This window comes from Heterodontus francisci, chromosome 31, assembly GCF_036365525.1.
Source record: "Heterodontus francisci isolate sHetFra1 chromosome 31, sHetFra1.hap1, whole genome shotgun sequence".
NCBI lineage: Eukaryota > Metazoa > Chordata > Chondrichthyes > Heterodontiformes > Heterodontidae > Heterodontus > Heterodontus francisci.
In genome coordinates, this window is record NC_090401.1 from 18,382,110 (window position 1) to 18,398,655 (window position 16,546).

General features: G+C 46.7%; 1 protein-coding gene across 5 annotated transcripts in view; it reads left to right on the forward strand.

Annotated features, from left to right (window-relative positions):
* The window catches only part of sh3d21 (SH3 domain containing 21), a 64,361-nt gene that overhangs the window by 14,960 nt on the left and 32,855 nt on the right, over window positions 1–16,546 (forward strand). For all 5 annotated transcript variants that reach the window (XM_068011133.1, XM_068011132.1, XM_068011135.1 and 2 more), the window contains exons 5-9: window positions 852–921; window positions 2,517–2,611; window positions 4,133–4,228; window positions 8,196–8,235; window positions 15,192–15,260. In XM_068011133.1, the coding sequence (XP_067867234.1) occupies window positions 852–921; window positions 2,517–2,611; window positions 4,133–4,228; window positions 8,196–8,235; window positions 15,192–15,260 (370 nt within the window). The remainder of the gene's footprint in view (window positions 1–851; window positions 922–2,516; window positions 2,612–4,132; window positions 4,229–8,195; window positions 8,236–15,191; window positions 15,261–16,546) is intronic.

A 16,546-nucleotide genomic window follows, 5' to 3' on the forward strand; every position in this document is an offset into this window, starting at 1 on the left:
CCCAAACTATATCCTGTTTAATGGCAGCCCATTGTTCCGTTCCAGTTTTGCACGCCAATCTTTGATTCCAGTTTACCTGGGCCAGATCTGTTCTCACTGGATCTTCCACAGTTAATTATTTTTACTCTGGATTGCTCCTTGTCCTTTTCCATAGTTAATGGTTGCTATGGTCACTGTCCCCTAAATGTCTTCCTACTACTACTCGATCCACCTGAGGCACCTCATTCCCCGGAACCTGCTCTAGCAATGCCTCCTTCCTTGTTGGACCAGAAACATACCTATCTTAATTCTCCTGAACATACTTCAAAACCCTTTACACTATTACTATCGAAGTCTATATTTGGATAATTAAAGTTCCCCTTTATAACTACTGTATAGGGTTTTCACCTTTCTGTAATTTCCTTGCACATTTGTTCCTGTATATGTTTCCCACTAGCTGGTGGCCTATAGAATGCACCCAGGAGTATAATGACACCTCAATTGTTTATTAGCTTTAAGCAAATAGATTCTATCCTTGACCCCTCGAGGGCATCCTCTCTCTCCAGTACTGTAATATTCTCCTTAATCAATACTGCTACCCCTCTTCCTTTCTTTCCTCCCCTATTGTTCCTGAACAATCTGCATCCAGGAATATTTAGTATCCAGTCCTGCCCTTTTTTTGAGCCCAGTGTCCATTATTGCCATGACATCATACTCTCCAGCGTCCATCTGTGCCTGCCACATGCCAACCTTATTTACCACGCTCCGTGTGTTCATAGCTGACACTGGAAAACTGTGATCAATAAAACTGCTTTTTTAAAAAAAGTGTCAGAATATGTGCTGTTGAAGTCAAAGTGTTTTTTTTTTTGTAGGACCCAACTTTTGGATCAGCACCTCCCAAAACAGACCTTGGGGATCCTGGAGCTGCTCGACAACAGATGGGTTTGTATCCAGTGTGTTCGATCTATTGTACACACAATACCTAAAAGCTGAAAACTGCTCTACATGCTACTCTTTGGACGTTTGCAGGTGGTGGTGTAACATTTTGAAGTGGTATTGCACTGTGACATGGACTGTTGGGATGCTGTGTTTTCTGTGTATTAAATCTGAGATGCAGAGTTCCAAAGCTCACTTCAGAGCAAGTGTGAGTCATCCAGGGGACAGTCTGGTGTTGGTTTCGGTATTGCTCTAGGATAGGTCTAGGGGCAGGCCACCTGGATTAGGGGAGACCTAGGGACTGTTCACCTGGAACCAAGGGAGGCTGAGGGACCTGTCACTTAGCATCTGGGGAGGCTCAAGGACTGGTCAGTTGGAATGGGGGAGACCTAGGGACTGGCTACCTGGTACCAGTGGAGGCTCAGGGACTGCTCACCTGGCACCAGGAGAATCCCAGTGAAGCATATAGCTGTTAATGCTGAAGATAAACAGAAGCCTTCTCAGTGCATGGGGAAGCTAATGGAGATTCAGTAAGTCAAGTCCCCAAGCTCTGCTCTGAGGGCTTCTGTATTAAAACTGCATTAAATTAATCAACGTCATTGTTCTGGATCCTTGCTAACCAGAGGTGTGGGGGTTAGGGGGGGTGGGAATAGAGAATGGTTGGCCAAAGCAGTGGAAAGGGGTGTGGGAGGATGATTTGTTGTCTTAAGAATGGATAGATTCACAGGTTTAAAGCAGTATGTCTGTTCCTCAGTGACTACCAGGGAAATCATTGGAGTTGCGTGAACAGTGGGAATATAGATGCATCAAAAATCACATTTCAAAAAATTCCGATCAATCAATGTAATGTTGCTGCCATCATCTCTGTAGAGGGAGGGTAAGGAGATTGAAGGTAGGTTTGGGAGAAAGGAGGATACATGATGTGGACCAGAGGCTGGAGAGAGATCAAAATATGTCAGCGCTACTGAGTCCATACAAACTAACATTTCAGTTCTCACATTCCACCTCCTAACATTGTGCCACCCACAACCCATCTACACTGGAGCCTCTGGGTGGCACTATACTAGGAGTTGTAGAACATTAAAAATAGTCAGCTAGTTTCCACTTATTAACAAAGGCAATTGAGACAGGCATTATGGGATGTATGATGTCTGCCTTGATAAGTTGCATTATTTACAGCATTACTGGAGATTAATCCACAAGCTGCACTATATATTTTTCTTCCTCTGTTCCTGACTGGTTCCTTACCCATGTGACTGCCCTTCAGGTGCTGAACCCAGACAACTGAGTGTTGCACGGCAGCAACACATTCAAGTTCAGTCCTGTCCTCACCCGACATCTGTAGCTTCCAATAAAGTTAGTGGCCAATACTCAGGTAGGAACGTTTGGCTAACTTTCCCTCTCCCTACCCTTGGCATTGAGGCCATTTGTAGCAGCCTGGCCGAGATCATCTAACTCAACACAGACCAGAACCTGAGATCCTTTTGGACCCTATGACTTAGTGCCACACTGGATGACCCATCATCCACCCAACCAGTGGGAAGTTCAGACACATTATTTTATGGTTTACTATGTTTTAATGGAGTAATCCTTCTTTTCAGGCAAAGAGTACTATAAGGCAATATTTGACTATGTTGCAAGTGCAGACGATGAACTCAATCTGGACAAAGGAGATATCATCCTTATATTAGATAAGGTAATCATTTTTCTTTATATATATGTCTGTACATTTGTACATAAACCTCAGCAAAAGAAATAAAAGATGATATCTATATACTTGCAGTCAGAAATAATTGGATTTAAAGACTTTCCTCACAGCCTCTTTCTGGTTTACCTGGTGGCAAGTTTTGGTGGGAGGTGATCTCTGAGCTCAGCTCATTGGTCTTTCTAAGCTGGGGATGGAAAGAGGTATTCCCTTGTTAAATAAAGATTGTAAGGGTGAAGGGATAAGCATGCTGTCACTGATCCACAGCTGACACCATTAACAACAACAACTTAAACTTGAATGGGTTGAATTTTTTAAGGACAGAATTCAGAAGGTCAGCAAGGATTAAGCAACAACAACCTGGCACTATTAGAGAGGCTTTAATGTAATAAAATGTCCTATGGACTTCATGGAGGTGAAAATATAACCAGATGCCAAGCAGTGGTTCGGGGTGGTGACCAAAAGTGTAATCAAAGATTTGGGTTTTGAGGACGGTTTCGATGGCGTGCAGCTTGGTAGAAAAGGGAGGGAGTTCCAGAGTGTGGGAGCAAATTGGCTGATGGCTTTGTGGTTAAATGTTGAGTAAAGAAAAAGGAGAAAGGGTTATGAAGCAGGCCAGTAGATGCTGTCAAAAACATAGAACTTGTAGGAGGTTGCAGTTATAGGGAAGGAGGAGGCCATGGTGAGATTACTGGATGAGGACAAGGGTTTTGAAATTGATGCATCGTGGTAGGGAACCAAAGAAAGTCAGCAAGCACAGGGATAAGGAGGAATGGGACTGGGAATGGGATTGGATACGAGTGGCAGAACTTTGGATGAGTTTAATTTGTTATGGCCAGAATGGAGAATAAGGGTAAAGAATAATCAAGGCTGGAGGTGATGAAGGCATGGCGAAACATTGCCAAGGTTTTGAAGGGCCGCTCCTGTATTGCAAGGATATTTGGGATAGAGGGTGCCCCATTTTGAAAAACAGGAGAACTGAAAGCTGCATTGCTGCTAATGCAAGAGCTCAGTCTGCCTGGTGTCCAACTCTTTCAACCAGTATTGTTGATGCACACGTCCATCCAGTAGAGGTGATGGTACAACACACTGCAATCTCACATTTCAATCTGATTCAAACAATAGCATCAACAACAGTTTGCATTTATATAGCACCTTTAATTATAGTAAAATGTCTCAAGGAGCTTCTAAGAGCCGTAATCAGACACAGATTGACACTGAGCCCAAGAATTAGATGTTAGGAAAGTAACTAAAAACTTGGTCAAAAGAAGTTGGTTTTAATGTTACAATTCTAAGTTTAAAATTATCTGTAAAAAGAAGTATCCTCATATAAATTAAAATGTCTTACCCTTTGAACTCAGGCTACAAGTATAATGGTGGGAATCAGTTCACAGTATATGGTGGAAACATGTTTACCAAAGGAGGCAACTGCAGTGATAGGTTGGGCAACAGTTGAACTGCATCCCATTCCATTCCCATCTAAGCAGGAGTTTGATTTATATCTGTTAACAGGAGACAGAGGACTATGGCTGGTGGGAAGGATATGTGAATGGAAACCAAGGGCTATTCCCAGACAACTATGTGGTCCCTTACCTAGAAGATACAGAGGTGAGTGCCTTTCTGATTGTTTATTATGAGACACTCAGGGATCAAACGTGAGGCTGGCTGAGCTCTCTAGATGGCCTATTGGAAGGAATCACTGACGGATAGAATATTGAGGCACACAGGGATAGAAATTCAGGTGTGCCCATTTTTGGGTGTGAGGTGGGGGGAGGGGTGGGAGGCACAGGGTATAATCTCTGCACCTGAACGGTGAGGCTCAAGCAGCCGCTGATATTGGGCCTCAGGCTTCACTTTTACTCGGCGGCTGAGCTGCAGACAGTAAGAGTAAGAGTTTCCACAAAGTGGGATTGAAGATCGGCTCGCTGCAATGCTCTCAGCAGGTGTGTGACCCAGTCGGGGCAGGGGATTGGAGTTACATATACACTGGAGCAGGTAGGGATGGCTGGTTCTCTTTCTCTGAAGGACATTAGAGAACCAATTGGGAATTCGCAACAATTAGGCAGCTTCCATGGTTGAGAATGAGTATTAGAGCTTAATATTATTAATTCTCATGAAGTGTGCACCATTGGCAAGGCTGGTGTTTATTTCCCATCCCAAGTTGCCCTTATACAACTGCTTGCTTGCCCTCTGAAGTGGCCAGCTAAGAATCAACTGCACTGAGATGGAGCGGTACTGGCTGAAATAATCAAATACCCCAATAGTTTCTGTAATGTCAGTGTTACATTTTTAGTTCTCTTCTACCCTTCATTCGCTAGATTATTTTGGCACTTGTGCCTTAGATCTCTCTCATGGGCAAGTCCCAACTCTCCAGACCTTTGAGTATGTCTATTCTAGCCTTGACATACAGGTAAGCGTTATTTAATGTGCCCAGAATAACAAACAACAAATTCTGTCGGGTTAATATTATTAAGCTATTGGAATTAATCTTATGTCTTCATTGAGTCTCTCTATAATCTCTGATAGTGATACAGCATCACCTCACATCCTTTTAAAAATTAAGTTATTTAGCAAATTTAAAAGGCAAATAATGAGCCAATGAATAGAATAGTAACAGCCCTTGCTGCTGATCCCCCTACAGCCCCCTCCCCCATGATTCCCCCCCCCCTGCAAAACCTCTCCCACCCTGACTTACCTGTGGCCAGGGTCCAGCACCTCAGTTGACTCCATTACTGGCAGTAACCACCAACTCCGCTGTGGCGCTGCTCAGTTAAAGAGCTGCCAGCTCAGGGTCCTTGATGCTGGGGAAGGCCCGCTGCTGACCATTTGAGTGCCTAGCTGACACTTGATCCAGCGAGCCCTCCCCACAGGAAGCAACGCGGGGCTTTAGCCAGTGGCCGAGACCCCCGTCGCCCAGACAAAATCCCGGCCAATGTTTCAGGTCGATGACCTTTCATGAAAACTGTTCATTAATGTTCAATTACATTTTGTGCACATAAGCCCTTCTAATCCCTCTAAGTGACATGGACTTGCAGTTTGTCCAAAGCTCTGACTGCAGTTTAAATAAATCTAGGTGGATTGCATGCAGTCTTGTTTAGTTTATTCGCGATCGACGAGTAGACAACATTCTTGTTATACTGTAGAGCACTGTAATAGCACTATCATGTTATATCAGCCATCATGTACAGCGGGCCAATCACAAATTTGCCCAATATAACTTGTGGGGATTGGATCATATAGTATTATATATTTATTATGTATTATATAGTGACAGTAGTAGTACAGTAGAATAGTTACAGCCTCTCTTCATCTCTTTCCTCCTTTAAGACTCTGCTTAAAAACCTATCTCTTTGACTAAGCTTTTGGTCATCTGAGCTAATATCTCCTTATGTGTCTGGGTGTCATATTTTGTTTTATAGTGCTGCTGTGAAGTAGCTTATTACGTTAAAGTCTCTATATAAATATAAGTTGTTGTTGTAGAAAGCCAGTTATCTCACTTCTTGAGTGGAAAAACACAAAATAAAATGCTAAGCTATTCTTTTATGGTTAAGTTTAGATACATAGGAGGTAAATTGGTCTACGCCAGCAGCTCATAACGGGCTCCCAGTGAATCAGCAGCCGATTTTTCACCTCACCAGTTTTTATTTTCTATTAACTTAGAAAATATTGCCAAGATTTTTAATTTCAAACCATGTAAAAGTGACAGTCAGCCTAGGGAACGGGTCTCTAAAAAGAGTTTGAACTATTATTCTGTGAACCTCAGTGGAAGGAAGATCAGGCCGGGTGAAGAATTGGCAGGCGATGTATTACAATCCCATTTTGTGCTGCTGGCGTAGTCCAATTTCACAGTCCTTTACTTCCTTGTAATTTTTTTCTGATTTAACTCGATAACCTAGTCATCTTTTCCTGTGAAGGTTCCAATTAGTTAACTTTTGTCAGCTTAATGGACAGCCCCAGCTACTCAATACATGCTTCCACCAGCTTCTGTGACTGCTTTAGATTTTTATAACTGACACTTGGGTTCACAAATAATTGACTGTCATATAAATTACATGGCCTGCATTTGCTCAGAGTAGCTGGGCTCCTCTCTCAAGTTTAAAAGCTTGGTAAACCAATTTGAACCAACCTCTCAACACACGAATCCGATTTGAGTGGGACGTGGGTGAATTTAAAGTGACAGCCACCAAGCCAAAACCAGAATAAGCAAAAATACGACGTGGTTGACATGTTTGGCATTTGTCTGGTTAGGAAGGGTTCAGGTGTTGTGTCTGGAGGGCAGCAAGCTAGGGTTAAATGATGGACCTATGAGGCTGGATTAACTCTTCCAGATATCTACATAGATACTTATTACAAAAAAGGACTTGCATTTATATAGCGCCTTTTATGACCACTGGTCTTCGTAAAGCGCTTTTCAACCAATGAAGTATTTTTGAAGCGTAGTCATGGTTGTAGCATAAGTGCACAGCAAGATCCCACAGCAGCAATGTGATAATAATCAGATAATCTGTTTTTGTGATGTTGATTGAGAGATAAATATTGGCCAGGACACTGGGGAAAACTCCCCTGCCCTTCTTCAAAATAGAACCATGGGAACTATTACATCCACAAGAGAGGGCATTTGGGGTTTAATGTCTCACCTGAAAGACGGCACCTCTGACAGTGCAGCACTCCCTCAGTACTGCATTGCATTGACAGCCTAGAATATTGTACTCTAGTCCTGAAGTGGGACTTGAACAGGGGTATAAATGATTTTTTATTTGTTTATGGGGATGTGGACATCGCTGGCCAGGCCAGCATTTATTGTCTATCTCTAATTGCCCATGAGAAGGTGGTGGTGAACTACCTTCTTAAACCGCTGCGGTCCATGTGAGGTAGGTACACCCACAGTGCTGTTAGGAAGGGAGTTCCAGGATTTTGACCCAGCGGCAGTGGAGGAACAGCGATATAGTTCTAAGTCAGGATGGTATGTGGCTTGGAGGGTGTCTTGCAGATGGTGGTGTTCCCATGCATCTGCTGCCCTTGTCCTTCTAAGTGGTAGAGGTCACGGGTTTGGAAGGTGTTTTCGAAGGAGCCTTGGTGAGTTTCTGCAGTGCATCTTGTAGATGGTACATGCTGCTGCCCACTGTGCATCGGTGGTGGAAGGAGTGAATGTTAATCAAGCGGGCTGCTTTGCCCTGGATGGTGTCAAGCTTCTAGCGTTTTGCTGGAGCTGCACACATCCAGACAAGTGGAGCGTATTCCATCACACTCCTAACTTGTGCCTTGTAGATGGTGGACAGGCTTTGGGGAGTCAGGAGATGAGTTACTCATCGCAGGTTTCCTAGCCTCTGATCTGCTCTTGTAGCCATGGTATTTATATGGCTATTCCAGTTCAGTTTCTGGTCAAAAGTAACCCCCGGGATGTTGATAGTGGGGGATTCAGCAATCGTAATGCCATTGAATGTCAAGGGGAGTGGAGTTCCTGGAAGGGTAGATTATACATGATCTGTGGAGGAGTATGTAGTGGGCTTGATAGAATCTAATGACGTGTTCTTATCCCACAATTTATTTTACCTCTCTCTGTTTTAAATTGCAGATGAAAAAGGTCCTTCCTTCAAGAACAGGTGTGGATAACAGTAAGTAAAACCACCTTATTAGCAATCATCCATTTAAATTTAGGCCAGGCAGACAAATCAGAACTAACTTATCAGGAGCAGATTGCATTGGCCAGAATGTGCAAATGTTGACCTGTCACATGTGATATGGGAAAGAAGGCAGGATCATTGTTCCAATTAAAGCACCAGAATCAATACACCATCAATCAAACCCTTCAGCCTGCAAGGGTTTAACCAGCCTGAACAGTCAACTCAGTGTCATCCTCTTGTGACTCAGTGCTGGGAATTGAAGGAGTTCAAGAGTCTGACAAGGAAAACCATGAGGCATTGTCCATGCATTGGAGCAAAAGAAACCAAGAAAAGCCCAAGCATAATGCTTAGGAAAAACTTGGTGCTCATGAATATGAGGGGTCAGAATGGATTGCAACATTTTCCACCTGTTTGGATACAAAATCAACAATATTGTTGTCTGATCAGGTACACCATGGATTTATATACAGAGTAAAGACCCCTCTTCCCTGACCCACTAAACACTCCCAGGGTAGGTACAGCATGGGGTTAGATACAGAGTAAAGCTCCTTCTACACTGCCTGCCCCTCATCCAAGGTTACATTTGTGCCCGGGTGTCCTAGAGAGGGAGCATGCAGTGTCCACTGGTTCGCTTGAGGCCTTCTGCGACCAGTCGGCAATGGAGGGGCTGGAGTGCATCATAGAGGTAGAGAATCTTATTTTGATTTGAGTTTTAATGAAGTTTTTTTTTAAAAAGGGGTTAGATGCAGAGTAAAGCTCCCTCTACACTGTCTCCATCAAACAGTCCGAGACCAGGTCCAGCACAAGTTAGAAACAGAGCAAAGCTCACTCTACACTGTCCCTTCAACCCGTCCCAGACCAGGTGCAGTATAGGGTTAGATGCAGAGTAAAGCTCCCTCTACATTCCCATCAAATGCTCCAAGGGCAGGTATAAGTATATTCTAATGTAGAAAAGTGGTGAAAGCTGAACCAACAGCTTCATAAAATCTGAATATATAAGCAAAATACCGCGGATGCTGGAAATCTGAAATAAAAACAAGAATTGCTGGAAATACTCAGCAGGTCTGGCAGCATCTGTGGAGAGAGAAGCAGAGTTAACGTTTCAGGTCAGTGACCCTTCTTCAGAACTTCATAAAATCTGAAAGAGCCCCGAAAAGCAGATAATTGAAGAATGGGCCTGATTATAAGCCTACGACATGTCAAAACCGGGTAGTTTCCAGGAGTTTTGCAACTTAAGAACTTGGATTGACCCAACACTCTGTTGCTGGTATGAGAGAGAAGAACTATTAAGTACATGAAAGGCTGAAGAAGGAATATAAATGTTGAAGGCACAAAACTGTTTGTGTATCTCTGGAACAGGGGAGATCTAAGAGACAAGCTACTAATGGAAAATGTTGACCTTTTTCATTATAACCAAAACATTTCGGTTTAAGTTAAGAATGTTATTCTCCACGTTATGGGCTGAATTTTGTTTGGAAGCTGCAGGTCCCGGCGGCTGCACCGGAAGCACGTGCCGCTTCTGCACAAGTGTCATACGGCCGGCCAAACATGAACACTCAATGGCCGGCCAATTAACTTAGGGGAGGCGTGTGTCCCGTCCAATTAAAAGGTGGAGGTGGGCAACGAGGCACCAATGGCAGCATCATCTGACTCAAGGACAGGTGCTGGCACCATCTTTAAAGGCCTGCCAGCCCTGCATGTACTACTGCCTTGTTCAAAGAACTTCCCTGTACAGATGACCTCTCCCCCGACCATCATTGCAGAAGACCCCAAAGGAGCTGATCAGGAGCCTGCTGTAACCATGGCAGAGGGAGGACATCAGGTGGCCCCATGGTTTAGTGACGCCTCCCCGCAGGTTCTCCTCCACGCTGCAAGGGCAGTAAAAATAGATCGGCCCACCTGACCAAGCAAGCCTGGACAGAGATTGAAGAGGAGGTCAACAACCGTGGGGTCACCCCCCAAACATGGGTGCAGTGCCACAAACAAGTCAATTACATACTTTGCTCCACCAAGGTGAGTTCTCCATCCCACTTTCCTCTTTGGGGCTTGCATGTGGCAATGCGAGAGGGTGTGCTAGGGAGTCACCACCCAGTCAGTGGCAAGATGGTCAGGCAGCAGCTGACCCTGTCAATTGCATGGATGCACCTCAGCGAGAGGCAGCCATCGGTCTCTGTTGACAAGGTCTCTCGAGAGCAGATGGATGGAGGAGGCATTCGTGAGTCCCCATCATGGACCAAAGGGTGCTTCGTGGGGAAACTAACAGCCTTCCTGCTGTTGCTTGCAGGAGAAATGGGCACACAACAATAAAGGGATGACCAAGACTGGTGGAGGCCTCCCAGACCTGCGTATGCTGACCCCGGCAGAGGAGGAGGCCCTGGAACTGGCTGGGTCTCAAAGCAGCCGAGCGATTGCTGATGGCAAAAACTGGACAGCCATCACAGGAGAGTGAGTGAACGATTACAGGGGCATGAGGGTGCACCTGGCCCACACATGAAGCACAGTGCTCATCTGTCAACCATTGGACACATGGAACTCCACATCAGGCAGCTTGGGATGAGGAGATGTGAAGCCTTTAACCCCTTAATGTTTGTGTTCTCTCATGCTGGTCTCGGTAATCCCAAAGGATGTGCAACTAGAGAGAGCGTGGGGACATCCATCCACCTCTGAGGAGGAGGAGAGATCCTCAGAGGGTGCACTGTCACATCATTGCCCTGCAACCTCCAGCAGCGCAGGTACTTTCATGTTGGAGGCTATGCATCCACATTTAGAATCAGGGTCACAAGCTGGCGAGCACAGCTCATCACAGATGTGCCCGAGCATCTGACGGAGGCTGTGACAGCTGAGGCCTCTGACAGTTGGAGGACTGTGGGAGGCCAGGCCCAGGATGATGACATACCTCAGGAGCTTTCAGCAACATGGCAGTGCTGGAGCTGCAGCGAGAGGTTAGGGAACATCTGGCAGAGCAGCCAGAGGCTGTAGTCACCCATGCACTGACGATGGAGGAATCCATCGAGGCCATTAGTGTGGTCATGTCTCAGGCATATGCACACATGTCTTCCTCCATCGAGAGGTTGGTGACCCTCTTGAAAAAACATATCTACCAAAACACTCAGTGGATGCTGGGGATGCCACAAACCTGCACACCATTGCCTTGTCCATGAGCTCCATGAAGCAGTGACAAAGTGAGAGGGGGACGAGGTGCCTGGAGTCTCCACCAGGTCCTCACCCTTCTCAGGTCAGCAGGGAGGTGCAAGTTTGCCTTACAAGGGAGGAGGAGCGTCTGCCTTCTGCATCTGGAGGCTCCTCTCAAGATACTCTTGGTGTGGACAGTGGCTCCTCAGTCCCTCTGCCAGTGACCCCAGCGCCTCCAGTAGCTGCAATGACAGAGGAGGCTCTGGCACCTGTGCAGGAGGCCCTCAGCATGCCAGGGCTCTCCAGGCCTCAGGCAGCCAGAGGTCGGCCACCAAGGTAATCTCAAGCCATGGGACAGCCCGATCAGCCACCTGCCTCCACCTCAGCTGCAAAAGTAGGGGTGATACATTGTAGGAGCACTCGTAAGCCAGTTAAGAAGAGCACCTAGATGCACTTGGTGTTCACGGGTGTTTAGACTTTGTAGATGTTAAGGCTTTATTATGTTGTGCCACTCAATAGATGCTGGAGGCTCTGCTGTTGGTCATCCTTTCCATTCGTGCTGCCTTGATAGATGTCATCCGCAGCCTCGCTCCCACAATGCACAGCTAGTGTTGGAGTAGGCCATGTCTGTCAGCTCCTCAGCTTTCCCAATGCGTGCTGTGTACCTCGGTGCTGGGCGATGAGTACGAGATGAAGGGGGCGACAGCATGTCCACATAGAAGTGAGTTTTTATTGCACTGATTTTGAAAGGGCATCAGGGTAACAGGAAATGTGAATGTATGAGATTGTCCCGAGCCTCTCTTGCACATCTCTCATTTCCCCTTGCCTCTGGTGCAAAGGATTCTTCATCCGGTACTGCCTGCTCTGCAGCCTCCTCCACATCTCCTCTTCAGATGAGGAGTGGTGATCGATGCTGTCCTTGTTATTCAACATCTCCCCCCTTTACAGTGCTCGGCTGTGCAGAGTACAGCAGACCACCATGATGCACGAGACACTCGCTGGGGCATTCTGAAGAGCTCTACCGGATCGATCCAGATACCTGAATCTTATCTGAAGCAGCCCAATGGCCTGCTTGTTGGTCGCTCAGGTGGACCCCTGGCACATATTGTAATTTGCCTCCACTGCAGAGCGAGGGTTCCTTACTGGCGTGAGTTGTCATGTCTTTAATATGTACCCCTTGTTCCTGAGAATCCATCCAAGTATCGAGATATCGAGGTTGCTTCCGGGAACTATGCACACAGCTAAAGGATCTGCTTTCGACAGTTGCAGACCAATTGTACACTGATGGAATGGAAACCCTTCCTGTTGATGAAGGCCGCTGGCTAGTCCATGGGATGGAATACTCTCCATTTACCTGGATAAGTGCAGCTCCAACAACACTCAAGAAGCTCAACACCATCCAGGACAAAGCAGCCCGCTTGATTGGCACCCCATCTACCACCTTAAACATTCACTCCTTCCACCACCGACGCACAGTGGCAGCAGTGTACCATCTACAAGATGCACTGCAGCAACTCATCACGCCTCCTTCGACAGCACCTTCCAAACCTGCGACCTCTGCCACCTACAAGGACAAGGGCAGCAGACACATAGGAACACCACCACTTGCAAGTTCCCCTCCAAGACACACACCATCCTGACTTGGAACTATATCGCTGTTCCTTCACTGTCACTGGGTCAAAAACCTGGAACTCCCTCCCTAACAACCTTGTTTGCATACCCAGTAGACTGCGGGGTTCAAGAAGGCAGCTCACCACTACCTTCTCAAGGGCAATTAGGGATGGGCAACAAATGCTCGCCTAGCCAGTGAAGCCCACATCCCATGAAACAAATGAAAAAAATGCATGTAGTTGGTCACATCCTGCACCTGGGCGAATTCAGCAATGGCCCCAAATCCAATGGCTGTCACTGTTCAGGTTGGTTCAGTAGCGCACATAGTCACTGGCCTTCTGGAGCATAGGATTGGTCACCTCGTTGATGCACCGATGGGCCGCAGCCTGTGAGATCCCACACATATCCCCAGTGGATCCCTGGAAAGATCTGGAGGCATAGTAATTGAGATCCATGGTATCTTCAGGGCCACTGGCATTGGGTGCCCACCAAACCCCATAGGGCTCAGCTTGTTCTGTAGCATGGCACAAAAGTTGGTGGCTGCCTCCCTGGAGAACTCAGTCTGCGCTGATACTGACACTCAGATATCTGCAGATAGTTGAGCCCTGTACTGTAGACTCTCTCTTGGGGATAGACCCTTCTTCGCACATGAGGCTGTTGGCACGTCCCACTGCGCCCTTCCCCAGTGTGCCGACCCGGATGCTGGCCCTCTTGCTGCTCCTGGTGTTCCTGCTGTGCCCCTGCTGGTGCCTGGAACTCTCTCCCTCTGCACTGCTCCACCTCCTGCTTGCGGGGGCTGGAGTGCAGGCCATTAAGACTGGGTGGATCAGGCTCATGGCAGGTGGGCACTGTCCTGGTCCTGTGTATTCTTTGCAGCCCACCTGCCCCAAGATCTTTCCCTGGCTAGCCTTTGGGAACAAGTGCCATGGCCCCTCTGTCACCCTTGCAGCACACCCCCTCCATTGGTGCTGCCACCATCACCACCTCCCCCAGCCCTCATCTGCCATAGTCTGGCAATGGCCTCCATTCCCCACCCACCCTTCTACTGCACGTTGGCTCTCAGTATGGCTGGCTGGCAGAGGCAGCACTAAGCTCTCACCTCCTTGCTGCCTCCTTTAACCGGGGTGGGGTGGTGTGCTCTGAAACCCTGTGATTCCTGTGCACCATTCATAAAATTATAAACGCACTGAAAATTTTGAGTTAATTGTCATTTATACTGCCTGAGTTGATCTCTCGCCATATCGTGGTGAGAGGTCTGTTCTCCATGGTTGCCGCTGCATGGAAAATGCAGAAGTGACTTCATGATGTCGGACTTCCAGGCGAATGCGCCCCAACTACATTTTAAGGGCTCCTAGCCCCACCCTCACCCAGCTGCCGACCCCGGTCACAATGGCCTAGTAAAATTCAGGCCTATGGGGCTTTGGCTTAATTAATGTTGAAACTGAGCCCCTAATTAGCTCGATGTGAAGACTTTAGTTTGAGGGTAGTACAGAACGTAGAGAGCATCGGCCAATGAGTAGGTCTTGGGGCATCGCATCGTGGGACCCTGGCACCCAGAACACTGGGGGCATTCAGCTTGGCGTCATCAATGCGTGATGACCTGCTTCTGAGTGATGTGGTATGGCGCTGTGTGAACTGCATTCTGCCGTTTTAGTTTACATCGTTCCGTTTCTACAGGAATCATGTGGGTTACTTGGCCTGTTTTCACTGTGCTCAGGCAGCTGCATTTAACCACACAACATGTGACTCAATCTGTGGGCTGTCGGCCAGACTGCACGAGTCTGTAGTTTGCAAGGTTGCGGGCACTTTGCAACAAGATGTTCCCGGGGCTTTTCGACTAATGCTTTACATTAGAATTTGCATTGAATGTGTGCATGGGGGTGGAGTTGGGGCCAGGGTGGAAAGAGTTTGGTTCTGAAACAGGAACTTGCAGGATTCAAGAAAACTGTGTATTTTCCTTTTCTGTATATGTGCCCGAAGCATTGAGAGGCTTGGAAAGTTCTCATCTGCCATCTGCCATCTCCAATGCGTAGTGGATACGGATAGGATTTAAATTAAGATATGTATAGCTATGGCACTCAAAGCCCAGGTACTTTATACCACATTCAAATCAGCTTCAAATTATGCTGTATTTTTCTCATCTGTACATGAAGCATGACTTTTCTTTAAGTTGGATGCCTCTTTGGGTTTTTATTTTATTTTAGCTTCGAAACCTGACGCCATGGCAACAGCAAAAACCCAGGAGCTGTTACTTTGGAAAATCGACCACAAAGGTAAGTGTAGAAAATCCTATAAACTTGAAGTGTGACTGAAGAGAGCAGGTGGCTCAAGGGCCTCGCTCACTCTTTAGTTTTAGTCTTTTTAGTGTCAGCCGATGCTCTAACAGTGCAGACTTCTTTCTGAAAAAAAGTCTTAAGTTGGAAAAGTGTCTTACAAATGCTGCTAACCTCAGAACATAAGAGGCAAAGGCCTGGATGTATCACTGAGTGAATTGTAGTGCATGGAAACTTTAGTTTGCCTTGTCTATGTTAACTGAAGGGCTAACCAGTACATTTTTAAAGAGCAGGCAAAGGAATCGAATATTAACTCATTGGGGCAGATCTTGATTTTGTGTGATAGGAAATAAGGTAATAGTGAGTCAGCAGCCCATTTTACATTGAAGTTAATAGAAGGAGAATTTGGGAGAGATGTTAAACAGGCTGGCAATTCGCTTTCATCTGTTTTCCACAATCGTATAAAGTCAAAGTCTACCCCATTAAGTGCTCGGACACTAAGATTTGCAAGGCTAGTGTTTATTGTTTGACGGTCAATAGTGGCCCACGTCAAGCGTGGATTGTGTGCGTCTTCTTTTCTTTTCTTCTTTTGGGCCTCCTTATCTCGAGAGACAATGGATACGTGCTCTCCCCTTGCGCCTCTGTCTTTTTTCCTGCCAACTACTAAGTCTCTTCGACTCGCCACAATTTAGCCCTGTCTTTATGGCTGCCCGCCAGCTCTGGCGAATGCTGGCAACTGACTCCCACGACTTGTGATCAATGTCACACGATTTCATGTCGCGTTTGCAGACGTCTTTATAGCGGAGACATGGACGGCCGGTGGGTCTGATACCAGTGGAGAGCTCGCTGTACAATGTGTCTTTGGGGATCCTGCCATCTTCCATGCGGCTCACATGGCCAAGCCATCTCAAGCGCCGCTGACTCAGTAGTGTGTATAAGCTGGGGGTGTTGGCCGCTTCAAGGACTTCTGTGTTGGAGATATAGTCCTGCCACCTGATGCCAAGTATTCTCCGAAGGCAGCGAAGATGGAATGAATTGAGACGTCGCTCTTGGCTGGCATACGTTGTCCAGGCCTCGCTGCCGTAGAGCAAGGTACTGAGGACACAGGCCTGATACACTCGGACTTTTGTGTTCCGTGTCAGTGCGTCATTTTCCCACACTCTCTTGGCCAGTCTGGACATAGCAGTGGAAGCCTTACCCATGCGCTTGTTGATTTCTGCATCTAGAGACAGGTTACTGGTGATAGTTGAGCCTAGGTAGGTGAACTCTTGAACCACTTCCAGAGC